Here is an 18,152-nt window from a genome sequence, read left to right on the forward strand (position 1 = left end):
AACAATTAACATAATAACACATTTCATTTGTAATGAACTTCAAGTATTAATAAATTTCTACATACCATAAAATAGGTATTAAAGTACAATCTTGCTGTTGTTCCTAGTTCTCTGTATCGTTCCATAATGTTTAAGAATGTTGCCAAGAATTAATTATCGACCTATGAATGAACATTTTTTCTTCAAAGAAATACGAATCACCTTGAAGAAGTCTTTCTCCTTCTTCGAAATCCAAAATCACATCCCTACTTACACATGTACTCATTAACAATCATGTACAAACCATATTCCATGTTTAATATATATGATTAAAAAATGAATATAAAATTTAAACTTACAATTGATCTCTTTTAGAAGCGAAAATAGAGTTGCAAAGAGTCGTTTCTTCTTTTCATACTCTTTCATGTACCCGAGTTATCCTATCCACAAATGGTGTCTGCTCATAGTTTGTAACCTTACCTTTCCTTCTCCCAGTCACATTTGATTCTTTTTCAATGTTCCCTCTATCCTTCACAACAACTGATTCGTTTAGATCAGTCAATAAATTTCTTGAGCTTTGTGCAGTAAAAGTTGTTTCCTCATTGATTGTCTCTTTTAAACTCTTATCAACCCCATAATTGTTATCTCCAACATAAGTAACCTTCTTATCACCTGTTACTTTATCCATCATATCCAACACTTCATCTATAACTCTAGGGAGTTTAAAGAATTGTGAACTACTTAATTCATTTATATTGCCCCATGCTTCATTATTTTCACCCATAGGCGTCACGTAGTCATGTGCAACTTCTTTCCCTTCCATGTGTTGCCCAATGTCTTCTACATTCTATTTTGTCCCGTATGGTGTAACATGACTTTTATTTGACCCGGAAGCTTGTCCAAAATTTTCATGTTGTGCATTTTTCTGTAACATGTCATCATCTGTGTCTGTGTCCTCATCAATGCCATCACTTTCATTTACAACTGCATCTTCATTAATCCCCACATCATTAAACAACATTTTCATCAATGTCATCCTTTCTCTCAATATTTCACTATCAGGAAACTTTTTCAGCCCTTCAATTAATGCTTTTGACATGCTTCCTTTTTCAGTCAATACTTTATTTTACTCGATGTTAAATATGGCACAATATGCCTGCATGTACCAAATACTTAAACTGTCATAAACAAATAATATTACACATTCATTGATTCAGAATAATTAATATCAGGAAAAATTATTATTAATCCATTATTTAAGATTCAAATAATTTTAAAACTTATCGTCGATGATGAAATCAACACCGGTATAAGCGATGGATCTGTTCGATTTCTATTTGGTATAAATGTATGATTTTATCTGTTTTTTTTGTTTATATTTTTTACATTATCCATCTTAAACTGGTTATTTTTCCACTGATTCGTCCAATCGTCATATGAAATTCTTAAAGAATAATGAGTATTGTCGATGATGAAATCAAACATCAGTATAAGCGATGGATCTGTTCGATTTCTATTTGGTATAAATGTATGATTTTATCTGTTTTTTTGTTTATATTTTTACATTATGTTTCTTAAACTGGTTATTTTTCATTGATTCGTCCATTCGTCATATGAAATTCTTAAAGAATGATATATTTTATCATTCATAAAGAATCTTGTATTCTTAAAGAATTATGAAAACTATTTTCAAAATATATACGTTCTAACCGATTATTCATAATTAACTTAAATAGTTCTGTTAAATTGAACAAAATAAAGGAATTTGTTTGGTAGTACTTTCAGTTTGAACATTATTTTATAATAAACTTACAACTTAATATGTATTTTATATATCAGATTATTAGTCTATTGAAGAGGATGAATGATCTTCTTAATCAGGTGGTTTTGAAGCATTGCATGGGACACAAGAAAGCAATGTATCAAAAGTTGGTTTTGGATATAGTGGAAGCTCATTATATTCCGATTGAAGGTTGTGTGAAACCACATTATGAGAATGTCGATGTTGAGAGAAATGCAGTTGTGGAAAGGAAGAGACTTTGTAGGATTTGCAATAAGTTGACAGATCATGATATGAGGAATTGTCGATATTGGAAGATATATCGTTATTGAATTTCAATTCGTTTGCTAGTCATTTTATTTTCTCATGGTTATGAGAATTTATTTTCATTAAATGTTCGGATATGTCTCATTTCATTAAATAAGATAATTATAATTATATTTATTTTCATTTCGAATAAGATCGATTTCATTGAATTAGTTTTTTATTTTTTATTATTATTATTATTTTTTTTGAAAAGGCAAATCTAACATTTATCCAGCTTGAATTAGTTAGTTACAATTATATGTACTTTCATCAAATGTCGGAATACATTTATACCAATAGTACATATTCTTCAAGAATCGAGCAAAACAACAAGTTGTATTAAATTTGGAAGTATGATATGTATTTGCTCAGATGTATCAGACTTTGATTTTAGTTACTTGTATTTTGGAGTCAAGAATTTATTTTATTAATTGAAAATATAAATAATAACGAAATTTATTTACGTTTTTAATGAATATTGTATTATTCAAAAATATGAAGCGTTTAACATGCAGTTGCTCTGATTTTGATTGTTCAGTTACTTTTTTGCCAACTCTTCTTATTCCTCGCCTATAAAACCAAATGGACAATGAAAAGACAAGTAACTTCCTAATGGAGAATGAAATAGTGAATCAGATTGTGCATAATCAAAGCATCGGAATGGAGAATGAAATGCAGAATGAAGAATTTATCACTCACCAATAGTCAGAAGATCAAATTAATTGGTCAGATAATATAGATGACGAAAACTATGTTTCGGATTACGTTGATCATGAAGAAAATGAAGGTAAAAACTGTCTGAATGACGCAAAACTACAAACATTGTTATTGTTGTAATTCACATTCTTGCAAAAATATAGTCAATATTTTATTTTTTTGGTAACCGTTATAATGTTACGTATGAACTGATACAGAAATCAGAAGCAGTAGTTGTTTATTCTTTAGGAATGTGTTTTAGAAAATATATTCAATCACACATTATTCTTTAAGAATGCTACTAATAAAACATTAACTAATATATTACAGTTGCAGAACAATTTGTAGTAGTAAGTGATTATACATCTCCGGGTGGGACAAATTATTATACACCCAAGACCAATGAAGATGTAAAGCCTAAAGTCAACGACATATATGATACATATGATGCAGCTGTAGAAATGTACAAAAATTATGCATTTCAAGCAGGTTTTGATATTAGGCTAGGATCAAACAAGAAGAAGACGGATGGTACTTTCACAAGCAGGTATTTATTATGTAATAGAGAAGGAAAGCCCAACACTGGTAATGTTGACACTATTGATATTCAGTACAAAAAAATAAAACGAAGAAAAGATATGCATAGGACAGAATGTGAGGCTCATATTGTATTCAAGCTCCTTCCTCAGACAGGAAAATATATGGTTCATGAATTCGTTGAAAGACATAATCATATGTTGATACCTAAGGCTAATATGCATTTGTCACATGCAAAAAGAAAACTAGATTTGTCTCAGCAAACTTACATTTATAACATGTCTAAGAATAATGTTTGGGCAAAAAAAGCTTATAGGTTAATGTGTGGTCTCCAAGGTGGGTGTTCAGTTTGTGGTGGATTGGCGATTGATTACAAGAACTGTGCTAGGAATTTAAATTGTTTTATTGGTGGTAGTGATGCCCAATTGATTGTCAACATAATGGAAGAGAGAGTTAAATATGCACCAAACTTCTCATTCGAGTTTAGAGTCGAGGAAAAAAGATTATTTTCAATGTTTTGGGCTTACGGAACTTCCAAGTATAACTATAAGGAGTTTGAGGATGTCGTTTCATTTGATGTCAACTACCAGACTAACAGGTTATTAGGTTACTAATAATTTTTTAAAATACATTTTCATGATTATAACATATTTTACATTTAGGTATAACATGGTATTTGTTCCATTTACTGGAATTGATAACCATAAGAGGTGTGTCACATTTGGTGCTAGATTGCTTACCCGAGAAGACACGGATTCTTACAAATGGTTACTAAAATGTTTTTTGAAAGCTTTTGGGAGTCCACCTAAGATTATAATGTCTGATCAAGATCCGACAATCAAAAAAGCAGTTGATGAATTGTTACCACTATCCAGTCATCGTTTATGTATGTGGCATATAACAACAAAATTACCAAAAAAGGTATACATACCACTATTATTTTCTACAATTGAATATTCTTTACAAAAAAATTTCTTATTTAATTCACAATTTCTGTTATTCTTTGTATGCTTACATTTTTATGTTGTTTGTATTTTTTTTAGTTAACTTGGGAAATTGCCAAGAATTCAGACTTTAAGAAACGTTTCAACAGCTTGATATGGAATGCAAAAATTAATGAATTAGAGTTTGAAGCCGGATGGGACAGGATGATTACAGAATTTCATCTTGAGGATAACACATGGTTAAGAAAGATGTTTGGTTTGAGGAGACTTTGGATTCCTGCATTTTTCAAGAATGTTCCACTGTCCGGTTTGATGAGAACCACATCACTCTCAAAAAGTCAAAATTGGTCTTTTCAGAACACTACACTATACGGATCATATATTGTCAATTTTATGATGACATTTGACTTGGTCATGGAAAGACAAAGGCACACTCAAAATTCATCGGATTTCACAACTACAACTACATTTCCGAAGAACATTACATATCTTCCTTATGAACCACACGCAACAAAGGTTTACACTAGAAGAATATTTTATCAAGTTCAGGAAGAGATTTTTGAATCTGAAAAATCATGTTTTATCATAAAAGTCGTAACGGATTCTTCTGATGGTGTCGACATGTTTGATGTCTTAGAGAGAAAGAAAAGTGTTAGCACACGGACAAAGGAAGTTGTCCCCGACCAACCCGAGGAGGAAGAATATCATTTTGATAGTCTTGTGAAGGACAAAGATTTTAAGGTATGTTTGTGGTATTAATTGATATTGAAATTAATTAAAATTCAAATCATAGACATATTAATTGATATTGAAATTAATTAAATTTTCATCAATAAAGTGTAGGTTACTCACAACAAGAGTGAATAATCCTTCATGTGTACATGCATGCATTTTGAACATGTTGGAGTTCTATGCAGGCACATATTTTCTGTTATGAGGTACTATAATTTTGAAAAAAATACCCGAAAGATATATATTGAAACGTCGGTGTAGAGACATAATTCCTCCAGAATTATTGAGGCGTCGGCTTAAGAATTCTCAAATGAAGGGAAAAGTTGACCAGGCAGCAATCGACATCTTTTCAACTGTTTATCACTGTGTCTCATTTTTGAGTCATGATCCAGTGAAGTTGCATGAGTACTTAGAGGTGATAAATAAGTTGAAAATGAAGTACTGCCTTTCATCTTCGTCTGACAATTTGGTTAACAGGAATCATTTTGAACAGATTATAGGTGTTACTCTTCCAAAGGAACGTGAAATTGAGAATCCTTCTATAATCAACAACAAAGGTTCTGGTACTCGTGAAAAACGACTTAAAAGTAAAAAAGAGATGTTGACAAATAAATTTCATAAACCAAAGAGAATGTGTAACTCATGCAAATAGAATGTTAATCATGATAAGAGGAATTGTCCCTTGAAGGCTAAAGTAGTGTAGTATGTTTTTGTCCCATTTATGCAACAAATGAATTAAACGACTTTATGTTTTTCATTAATTTCTTTTTCAATAAAGAGTACGTGTTATTTAGATTGTTATAAGTAGCTAAGTACTCATTGTTATAAGTAATTAATTCCTTTATTCTTTGTTTTGTTATTTTACCTTCACCTGTTCTAGTTTATTATTCAATACATAATCATTTTTAAAACTATGTTTTATAATTAATTCTTTCGGAATATATACTATCACAAGCTATTATTTGATTTATTACATGTAAGTGCAGCATACTTGGGAACCATTAGTTACACGTAATAACCAACCAATGCAAATCATTTTTGAAACTGTGTTTTATAATTAATTCTTTCAGAATATATCTACCAGAATGTCCAGTTAAATGTAATTCAAAATTATCATTCAATACAATATTAAAACACCATATTCTAAGAGATTATCCACGTAAATGATATATATTTTTACAAACTATTTTTACTGATTGTCAATGCAAATCAATCATCCTAAGAACCACCAATTTCAAGTATTGTTTACTCATATTCCTAATAAATCAGCCATAAAAAATCACATTCCACATATATTTGTTAGAATCACCAATAAAATCATATCTTAATTATATAAGAGTTCAAAAAATTGTCACCATCCAAAACCTTTAACTTTTATTTCAATCATATCTTCCATAAACCATCATTTTTTTCATACCTTAACTTCAAAATAATAAGATGTTCCATCAACCAAAGTCTGACATAAGTTAAAACAAATGACATAAAAAAACTTAAAGCAAACCAAACAATATCAAAACTATTGTTTTGCAAACCGGACATTCAAAACACTAACATTGTTATACAACTATACCCGTTTCAACCACTTTTTCCCTTTCCTTGATTTTTTTATACTTCTTTCTTTTATTCTTTGCCAACTCCTTCGCTTCATCAAACAACATACTTTTCTGCAATATATCTAGCTTTGAAAACTTATCAGCTTCTTCTAACAACATGTATTTCTGCAGGTTGTGATCCGAGGTCATCAGTCTATACATATATTTGTACCTCAGTCTTGATAATACCGCAACATCACTATGTTTTATTCCTTTAAATCCTGTTTCCCACTTCCCTTCGGGATCTCCCTTATAGCACTCCATGTGCCTCATCAAATATAGACCACAGTCAGGACCAATATCACGGACTTCCCAAACCACTCTCATGATTTTTGCTTCCTTTGAGTACAATTCAGCATGCATTCGATGGTTTTGTGTCATCAAGTAGTTGCAAAAGAACCGTTGCTGCAACCAAAGTCAAATACGTATTGTTAACCATAATTTATTCATATATGATTTCCATATTTGCTAAAATGTAATAATATTATTTCTTACAAATGTTCTTGGTATTTTTCCATATCGACTTTCAACTGTACCGATACGTTTCACATGATCAATAATCAAATATCTTCCCCTCTTTAAGTTGAAACACAACAGATAATACTTGTCAACATCAACTATCGGGAAGAAAACCTGCACAAGTGACTAAATTAATTAACATGCTATTCACATCAATACTTTTGAAATTTATATCTTTCATTATAAAAAAATACCAGTCCAACATCACTTATGTTTGCTTTGATATCCAAATTTCCAATGAACATTTCAAGCATTAAAGTGAACTCCTTAAGTTTAGAAATCTCAAGTTCTGTTTCGTCCATCACTAATTCATTCTGCAGGAATCAGTTAACCAAAAATTAACATAATAACACATTTCATTTGTAATGAACTTCAAGTATTAAAAAATTTCTACATACCATAAAATAGGTATTAAAGTACAATCTTGTTGTTGTTCCTAGTTCTCTGTATCGTTCTATAATGTTTAAGAATGTTGCCAAGAATTAATTATCGACCTATGAGTGAACATTTTGTCTTCAAAGAAATATCAATCACCTTGAAGAAGGCTTTCTCCTTCTTCGAAATCCAAAATCACATCCCTACTTACACACGTACTCATTAACAATCATGTACAAACCATATTCCATGTTTAATATATATGATTAAAAAATGAATATAAAATTTAAACTTACAATTGATCTCTTTTAGAAGCGAAAATAGAGTTGGAAAGAGTCGTTTCTTCTTTTCTTACTCTTTCATGTACCCGAGTTATGCTATCCACAAATGGTGTCTGCTCATAGTTTGTAACCTTACCTTTCCTTCTCCCAGTCACATTTGATTCTTTTTCAGTGTTCCCTCTATCCTTCACAACAACTGATTCGTTTAGATTAGTCAATAAATTTCTTGAGCTTTGTGCAGTAAAAGTTGTTTCCTCATTGATTGTCTCTTTTAAACTCTTATCAACCCCATAATTGTTATCTCCAACATAAGTAACCTTCTTATCACCTGTTACTTTATCCATCATATCCAACACTTCATCTACAACTCTAGGGAGTTTAAAGAATTGTGAACTACTTAATTCATTTATATTGCCCCATGCTTCATTATTTTCACCCATAGGCGTCACGTAGTCATGTGCAACTTCTTTCCCTTCCATGTGTTGCCCAATGTCTTCTACATTCTATTTTGTCCCGTATGGTGTAACATGACTTTTATTTGACCCGGAAGCTTGTCCAAAATTTTCATGTTGTTCATTTTTTTGTAACATGTCATCATCTGTGTCTGTGTCCTCATCAATGCCATCACTTTCATTTACAACTGCATCTTCATTAATCCCCACATCATTAAACAACATTTTCATCAATGTCATCCTTTCTCTTAATATTTCACTATCAAGAAATTTTTTAGCCCTTCAATTAATGCTTTTGACATGCTTCCTTTTTCAGTCAATACTTTATTGTACTCGATGTTAAATATGGCACAATATGCCTGCATGTACCAAATACTTAAACTGTCATAAACAAATAATATTACACATTCATTGATTCAAAATAATTAATATCAGGAAAAATTATTATTAATCCATTATTTAAGATTCAAATAATTTTAAAACTTATCACAACCTCATATACCTCATACCATGTCATCATTCTGAATGAGTTATATAACATAATCACGTCTATATGATCGAATATGTAATTCAAACCTAAATATTTTATTATAATGTGCCTATTCTTAAATATAATACACCATCACTTACACAATCAAACTTAATATGATTCTATGTTAAATGGATATAAAATAATAGTGCTTACCTCCTCATCTGCAAATTCTCGCAACTGTTTCCAACTCCATATCTGTATGACTACTAACATCTTCATTCTCATCATCTTCTCTTTTGATGAACTGCCCCATCCCAAGAGCATTCGCATTCACCTCAGAATCCTCGATCTTTTCCAGCTTATCTCCAGTAACATGTATTATGAAAGGAGTCCTTTTTTTCAATTTAATGCTTTCACTTATGCGGACATTAAACACATAAACAAGCTGTACACATATTACTAATTTGTTACAACATATAATAATATAACAATTATAGAATAATAATCATTAGTATTTAAAATATATTTATGACATTCATACCAACAATACGGTAATAGGCCCTGAGTAATAGCAAAACCGGTCGTCCCGATTCCATACTTGCTTCCTTGTCATCAAGCTATCAACCATGTACTAACACCAATCAATAGCTGAATAGTCTTCCAATAGAACTAACTTCTCAACAGCTTTTATTTGACATGTCCCCATTTGCTTTGACTCAATAAAGGTGTTGATAAACAATATAATAAAATTAAGTCTAAAGAGAATGTCATCCACTCTTGACTCCTTTATTTTTTTCAAATACGCTGTACTAGAAAACAATTTTTTTGGATACTGAGCCATCCATTCTTTAAGTACATGATTGTCCGTCCCACGGGAAGGTAGTTCCTTAATATTAACACCCTCCATAGGTATACCCATAATCTCATGTATCCTTTCTTTGGTTATTTCCAAGGCACCATTTGGAAACACAAGTCTATTTGTCAATGGATCATAATTATCAAGAAGATAGTAGTTTAAGTGCGCTGGTAAACTACCGATATCTATATCTAATAACATACCTAAACCCATTTTTTTAACTTTCTCTTTTTGCGCCTTTGTCAAACTCCTTACAGCTAGGCTCATCTTTGCTGGTGACATTCTACTATTTAGTCTTCTAAGCCCTTCTGGATGCCTTTTATCCATCTTCTTTTCCATTCTATTTTCCAATTTCTTTTCCCTTACCTTCTTCTCAAACTTCTTCTTTGAATTGCTACTTATTTCAATTGGCTTGTGCATCCCAGAACCATATTCCTTTTTACTTGTTTTAGCCTTTGCTACTAAATTACACTTTCTTTTTGATCTGATTTCACCAGCTTTGATACCATCATCTTTTCTTTTAACTTTTCTACCATTCTTTGGTGATTCTACTATGTGCTTGTTCTTTTTTTTTTTTTTTTTTTTTTCTGATTTTCATTCCTCCATTCACTCATACTTGCTTCTTGTTCTACATGGACTTCTACCATTGGTAATTCTTCATTAAATGCTGCTACAACTTGCGGAGCTTGTTCTATTAAACCAAAACCTGTCAATGAAATCAAGTTAAAACCTGTCATTGAAATCAAGTTAAAAAAATAAACCATTTTACTCACATTATGTAGTCTCATTTAATTTGACATACTTTCATTTATTATGTATTTCACACCATTCCTGAAGAATATGTTCATTGTGTTGTTCCCATTATTCTAAAAGAATTGTTCACCACTTTTTTACTACCCCACACCAATCTCAAACAGGGTCTGTACATTGAAACATTCTACAAGAATGTATTGCACTTCATATAGGCCGCTGACCGACATTTGAATTCATAGTTAAACTAACATCATTTTTTACTTAAACAACTCTCCTTTATCCTTAAATTATGTATTTAACCATTACAACCAACATAAACTCTAAAACTTAATTGTTGTAGCACCAGTTCATATCAACAACAAAGGAAATGTGATCACCATTGATTCTTAGAGCATTCCATGTACAAGAAGATATACATATTAACAAAACACTTGTTAAGAAGCCACAACACCCACAAACCCAAAACCAACTGATCATTGTAAAAAAAAAACCCACTTTTCCAGTGAGTTACATCTTCAAACCCGAAATTCTTCGAAACATAAATTATTACCTGATTCTTCAAGAATAATGATTCATTCTTATAGAATACACTTTAATACACTAATAATATTATGATTCTTGAAGAATAAGTCACAAAATCATTATTAACTAACCTGCCATGTTCAAACTTACCCTGTTTAAACCCAAACTGCTTTTGGACTAAATTTCATAAAAAAATTTATCATACTTCATGTTATCATACTTACAGAATGAATATTTTCTTGCAGATAGCACTTGCATTCTTGAAGCATATACCGCAAAACAAAAACTTAAACATTACCTGGCAACGGTGGATCGACAAAATCGTCGTCGTCGTCATCGATATGAAGTGGCACAGATGCTGTGTTTGTGAACTTCGTTTTGAAGTTCTCTCTTAATCTTGAGCTTGATCGGTGTCTCATTGTTCGATTATTCTGCTATGGTCGATTATTTGATTTGAATGTAAACCCCTTATCAATCCTTTTATACATCTAGCCGTGTACTATATTTTTGGAATTGGTGATATGCTATCTTTTACAGAGTGGATGATTGATTTGTTTTGAAGGAAATCGTATATTCATTTCTTAATATCATACACATTCTTGCCTAATAAAATGGGTATTAGAATGTGGAACGAAACAATCGGGTTATACAATTGTAACATTTCGACTTCCTAATTTAAATCCTACAAAAATACTGAATTACCCTTATAACATATTATTGTCGATCTAATTTAAAGATTAAATAAAAAAATAGAATATCAGCATTAATTCTTAATCAAACGATGCTTCTCATCCGATGGACCAGATTTAGTCTTACATTCACACTATATTTAAGATTCACGTTTAATCCTAACCCTATATATATATATATATATATATATATATATATATATATATATATATATATATACCTTATAAAGTATCTTTGGTCAAATGCTGAATTTTAAGTCGTACAAACATTTTTGCGTTATTTACAATCATTTAATGCATTACCTAATCTTACTTTTGGTCGATAAGTAAAAAGTCAAGATAAGAATTATTGTCTTATTCAGTCCCGATCCATACCAACATTTAATAACAAGTTATAGTTATATTCAAACTTGAATCCATGTTATCTCAGCCCCGTCTTCCATTTATCTCGGCCCGACTTCTTCAATTCATTGATGCAATTTTATTTTTAAGGATCCATGATCAAATGATGTAAACTAGACGGGGTACCAGAACAAAGATATTCCTCTCTTATTGTCCTTAAAAACCCATTTGAGATGCATTCAAATGCCATCCCACCACCGCCATCGTCAGAGCTTTCTTCTCCGAAACCTACCAATGTTGATATACCGGCCACCACTGCTTCAAACGTTTCTGCCATAACATCACCAAACCCCAACATCAAAACCCTAACACACCATCGTTCTTATCTAACTACTCTGCTACTTCTCTCTCTCTCTCTCTCTCTCTCTCTCTCTCTCTCTCCCCCTTACTTAAGAAGATCTGGACCGATCTATAAAATTTATTTCATCTTTCTGTTTAAGATAATCATCCATGGCTACAAAACATGTTAATGCTTATTTATTTTACAGATTTATAGGATTTTGTTTTGCGTTCCTCTACAACCCAATTTTGGGTACGATTTTTGTTTTGTGTTCCTCACTCCCTGCCTCTAGCTCTCCCCAATTGCGCACATACACTATTTGTTCTTGATTTTGTTAATTGAATACTTTTCCTTCCTCAGATCTGTGTAACCTAACCACACTCCTACCAAATTTGGATGACCGCCAAGTTTTTTTTTTTTTATATATTTTGTTCATTCTTTTCTTTTTCCAGCAAGGCTCTTAATTGTCAATTGCTTAGTAATATGTTAGATTATTTTATTTGTTAAACCTACTTGGTCAATTTATTTGTAAATATTGTTAATATTAAAATCATTGGTAACCTTCAGGGCTGGTCCAAACGTATACGAGGCCCGGGGCAAAAAGAAAAAAAATGGCCTGTTAAAGACAAATATAATAAATATTAAAAAAAAACAGTCATCTATTCTTCACTATAAACGCGTTCAATTAGCAATAACAGGTAAGCCAAATTGTTTATCTTTTGAGCTAGTTTGAGTTTCAACCAACTTTAGGCACTAAGAATTATTTAGGTAATATTATATATATATATATATATATATATATATATATATATATATATATATATATATATATATATATATATATATATATATATATATATATATATATATAGCCTAAACATTTTGGGCCCATTGGAGACGTGGGCCCTGGGCGGTTTCCAGGTTTGCCCACCGTCTAAACCGACCCTGGTAACCTTAGATTGGCCAATTTGATAAATAAACAAATGAAGTTTATCACAAAAATATAAATTTGACTTTTGTAGGGAATTTTCTCAAATGTCGTTGTGTTACTATGTTGCACGCCATGTGCCTGTATAAATGCTTCTTAATCTGAAACCTATTTACAAGTTGCAAACTCAATTAGCCCCTCGAATTCATTTTGCAGGTCTGTTTAACTCTTAGAATGTTTGCAGGATGGGTCAATAATCGTTCTTTTTTTTAGAAATATGAACCTCATAGTATACGTAATCCATGAAATCAGGTAAAGCTTTCAATGGATTTCTTATATTTTAATTCGTGGTAGTGTAGGATTCAATGAAAAGCATGGTCCTTTGTCTATATCAACTTCCTTCCATCCTCACCCCCAAGTTAGGTAGTTTAACAGCTTTTTGTTTTTTCATAGTTTCAGTGGAAATAAGTGAGGGTTAACCAACAAAAAATATTTGCAAATTATAAAACAAAACAAGAGAATGAAATGAAGATGAAAATGGATATTTTTTAAAACTTAATCATCATTTGAGATTTGCCTATTATTTATTTGGGTTTTGGTTCTGATTTTTTTTTTGTTTTAATGAATAGAAAACTAACTGAGTGAAATAATAAGAGAAGGAGATGAATGCAATGTTTCAAGTTTCTTTCAGTCAACATAATGTTCCAATTGGTATGAATTCAATTTTTTCCATTTCATTTTTCCAATTTGTTAATTAGGATTAGGGTATATATATATATATATATATATATATATATATATATATATATATATATATATAATATTTAATAGTATTATCTGTGGTGTGCTACACTTTATTCATATTCGCTGATGTGTGTATTGTGTTTCAGGTGAAAAACTCTAGGACTCGATTCTGAATATTTTTGGTGAAACAACTTCTTGAATTCTAGTAATTTTGTTTTGTTTATGGGCAATATGTATGTGTGAGGGTGTTGTGTGTATGTATGCTTGTGGCTTTATGGGTCTATGTGTATATTTGTAATACATATTGCTATTTTCTACATTTAGCCCAATCATGGCCTAAATGTAAGATTTTATGTATCCATGGTTTCTCTTAAAGAAATATTTTCATTTTTTTTTTCAGATTTTCCAACCTAAAGTTTACCCCAAAATCGAAGAAATACCTTCACTTTCATCTCAGTTGCATATGTGTGCATCTGTACTGTCAACATTTTATTTTTGATTAAATTTGTTACCATTTATTATTATTATTATTATTATTATTATTATTATTATTATTATTATTATTATTATTATTATTATTATTATTATTATTATTATTATTATTGTAATATTTCTTCATTGATAGTATACTTAGGTCCAATTTGGGATATATTCACCAACATAAATGTGACAACCCGAAATTTTCATTCGGTCAAACCCTAAAAGTCAATCACTTCTTATTATAAGTCAAAGTCATTATTTCTTATTTTTAACAAATTTAAAGTTCGTTTGATTATTTTAATATTATTTCTTAAACGAACGGGTGAAAGGAAGTGTCGTCTCGGGTTTTGAAATTTCAAAACCGCAAACACCACGTGTCTTAGAAATTCACGGCCAAACTTTTATGTTTGGGCCGAAAAATCTTCCAAAACCGTGAACTCATGCATTAAGCATGACTTTACTCCTCAAAACTAGTCACTTTTTACATTTACACTCAAGAACACTCCAAAAACTCTCTCAAGTATCATCCAAGATTTAATTCAAGATCTTCAAACTTGTAAGTGTTCTAGCCATTTTAAGTTGGTATAACACTTAATCTAGTGATTGTACATCTTTTCATCCATCCATGTTTGTGTTTTGATTAGATTTCCAAAAACACCAAGAAGACCAAGAACACACACTAAGTGTTCTTGGACTTTTAGCTCATTTCAAGCTTCCTTATAGTAGGTACTTCCATCCATGAGTCTTATAAAGCTTGAATTGCATTTTAACAACAAGAAAACGTGCCAAGAATACAAGGATCAAGGTGTTCACGGTCCAAGAAGATTCTTGGGCCGTAAACACCCAATAAGGCACCAAAGTGTGCCTAAGTCCTTACCTAGCCCTAGTTTGATGTCTAAATCTTCACTTGATGTGTTTAAGCTTTGAAAAACACCAAACTCCACCACTTTTATGTGTTTATGGTTTGGGGATCTCCCAAAACCGTAAACATCCTAATATGAACTTATATGGACCATATTCCTTCCTTAGGCCTAAAAACTAACCTAGACAATTACCTTGATGAACTAAGGACTTGAAAACATGCCCATACCATTTTCCATATGGGTTTACGGTAGTAAACCCAAAGGGAAATGACCATGAGGCCGTAAACTCCTCAAAAGAGGTGTATTGATGCCCTAATCCCTTCCAATGGCCTAACCACCATGTAGAAACACTTCAAAGGACTTGCAAAACCTCAAAACAACTTATGGTCATAAGGTTTAGAGTTTACGACCATAAACCCTTGAGTTTACAGCCATAAAATCCTTGGGTAATGGTCATAAAAACTGTAAACTCCAAAGGAGTTTACCCTTGAACCCCAAACACTCTAGTCTTGCCCTACAAACACTTGGATGCAACCCTTGTGATGTTTAACACTTGAAACAAAGTGTTTTCATGTTCTAGAGTGTCCGAACTTAATTTATTAGCTATAAAATGGCTAATTAGTTATATATATATATATATATATATATATATATATATATATGTTTATTATATGATAACTAGGGTCGGGTGTGTGTACAAGTCCCCAATTGTCACCTAGCACCGTATCCGACACTTCAATCCAATCCACTCACTGCAAGTGAGCTCATACCCCTTTAAATAACCTTTGAAATACTTTTAAATGTTTTAAATGCTTTATGGGGGGATACAAGTTGAACCATGTTAGTTATTAGATCAATCACATGTGATTAATAACCAACATGCAAATAGATTTTTCATACTTTAAACTGTTTTGTCAAGCAAATGACTTTAAACTGTTATCAAACTATTTTACATGTTTTTAAACTTATATATTGTTAAACACCATGTCTAATACATATATAGTTATATAAATAAGGTTTGAAGGACTTAGGAGAAATATCTCACTTTACTTCCTGTTCCTCGTTTGGTTGTCGTCCTAAAGTACCCGGTTGTTTGTCCGAGTGTCGTTGAATTCTTACTTATATATTATGTGTATATGTAGAGACATAAAGATTCATATCTCAGTTCAGTACATTCAGTCATTCCTCAAATTCACTAATAAACTATAATAAGTATAGTTTAGGGTTATACTACTTACTACTTTTAGTACCACGAATCATACAAGAAGTCAGTTCATTCATTAGTCAATACTAATTACTATGAGAACATATGCATTACATTAATATGAGAACATATACAACTATACTAGAAGAAGAACATATACAACTATACTAGAAAGAGAACATATACAACGATACTAGAATGAGTAACAATACATTACATATACATGAATACGTTAACATAAATGTGATCCACTGTATCAGAGCATGCCTTCAATTTCATGGTCCCAGTTGTAGCCAGAGTCTCTTGGAGGGAGAGCGTGAGTTTGCGTATAGATCTATACTGGATTGACTATCCTACACCTTGATGCTAGCTACAGTCTGACCTGCAAGTCTGCGGGTGCCAAACGTCATACCTTTTTACGACTTACACTGTCGTGTTTCATAGTCGATAGTATGGTACGATTAATCACATAATACCTTGATATAAATCCGGTTTAAGGTAGTTAGTACACCAGTAGTTCCTATAATACAACACTACAGTACTAAATGCCTAAATTTTCCAACATATATAGCTTATGTGATTTATAATTATATAGCTTATTTGATTTATAATTATGGTTTGTAAAGGTTGATTTTTAATAAATAAATAGATCAAAAAGGGTGAAATCGGGTGCTAGATACCAGAACTGCTTTTGGCGGTTCTAGTTCTGGTTCCAAAGTATACTGGACTGTGATAATTGGTTTCGGATACTATATCTTTAGAATTGTTAGTACCGGTTTCATTTCGAGTTCCAAACAATTAGGACATGTAATCGTCTATGCTCACCTATATATATATATATATATATATATATATATATATATATATACACACACACATAACAGGTTACGTTTCACCATAAGAGTCGCAAGAAGAAGAAAAAGAAGAAATGCACTAATCAGATGGATTTTTATATCAAAATTTTTGTTTTAGAGTACACCTACTTTTAGAAATTTATACAAGAAAACAAAAGCAACAAGGAAAATGACACTGTAGCAAATTAAAGTTTCGTCATTTGTTCGATTTGGTCACTAAAGTAATTTTCTTGCACATTAGACCACTAAACTCGTATATGACCTGTCAATTAAGTCCTTTTTGTCAAAATTAACTGGTTACCAGGTCATAAAGCTAATGTGAAATTTAATAATTAATTTATCTTTATTAGGTAGCCATGTCATTTAATGGAAACAAATTACTTCTGAAATCGGACAACTTCAGTCCCCCAAAATCTTGAATTTAGCAAACAACACCCTTTCAGGCTCCATTCCCGATTTATCTAACCTTAACACCTTGAAATACATGAGCTTTCATGGAAACCGGTCAACCGACGAAATCTCTCCAGAGCAACTCTGGCTTCTAGAGCTCCAGAATCTTGATCTTTTAAGTAACAATTTTTTAGGAAACATTACCCTTTGTCTGAGTTTAAACATGGTGAACCTATAAATAAAAAAAAATGTCTAATGAAATCTCCTATTTGCTATCTACAACTCAAAATAACGAGTTTAAAAAAAAATTAATCACCACTACCACTACAGTCCACCACCGCCGTCTACCACCAAATTCGGAGACACAAAACAATGACCCTTCAAGAAAAATAATGCAGATCGATTACCTTCAAGATCTTGCCAATAAATCCTTTTCTGCACAGTGTAATCAAAATCCCTTTCTCAAAGAAACCCATATCTAAAATCGATGCTAATGAAGGAGATTAGTTATCACCATCATCT

The 18,152-nt window shown here is 31.4% G+C and overlaps 1 protein-coding gene across 1 annotated transcript; it reads left to right on the forward strand.

Moving 5' to 3' along the window:
- Positions 1–1,295: 1,295 nt before the first annotated feature.
- LOC145089639 (protein FAR1-RELATED SEQUENCE 5-like) lies at positions 1,296–5,109 on the forward strand. The gene is made up of 6 exons (XM_079028053.1): positions 1,296–1,319; positions 1,819–2,083; positions 3,092–3,896; positions 3,961–4,219; positions 4,342–4,983; positions 5,086–5,109. Exons 1-6 carry the CDS (start codon positions 1,296–1,298, stop codon positions 5,107–5,109), a joined length of 2,019 nt encoding a protein of 672 aa, XP_078884179.1.
- Positions 5,110–18,152: the final 13,043 nt, after the last annotated feature.

The sequence above is a fragment of the Lactuca serriola genome, chromosome 2, assembly GCF_051521515.1.
Source record: "Lactuca serriola cultivar US96UC23 chromosome 2, Lser_US96UC23_V15, whole genome shotgun sequence".
Lineage (NCBI taxonomy): Eukaryota > Viridiplantae > Streptophyta > Magnoliopsida > Asterales > Asteraceae > Lactuca > Lactuca serriola.

Excerpts from the sequence above, each read along its gene's own strand:
- LOC145089639 (XM_079028053.1), top strand. The coding sequence starts at position 1,296 with ATGGATCTGTTCGATTTCTATTTG. Across the intron at positions 2,084-3,091 it reads TCGATATTGGAAGATATATC|TTGCAGAACAATTTGTAGTA; the intron begins GTTATTGAATTT and ends AATATATTACAG. Across the intron at positions 4,220-4,341 it reads CAACAAAATTACCAAAAAAG|TTAACTTGGGAAATTGCCAA; the intron begins GTATACATACCA and ends TATTTTTTTTAG.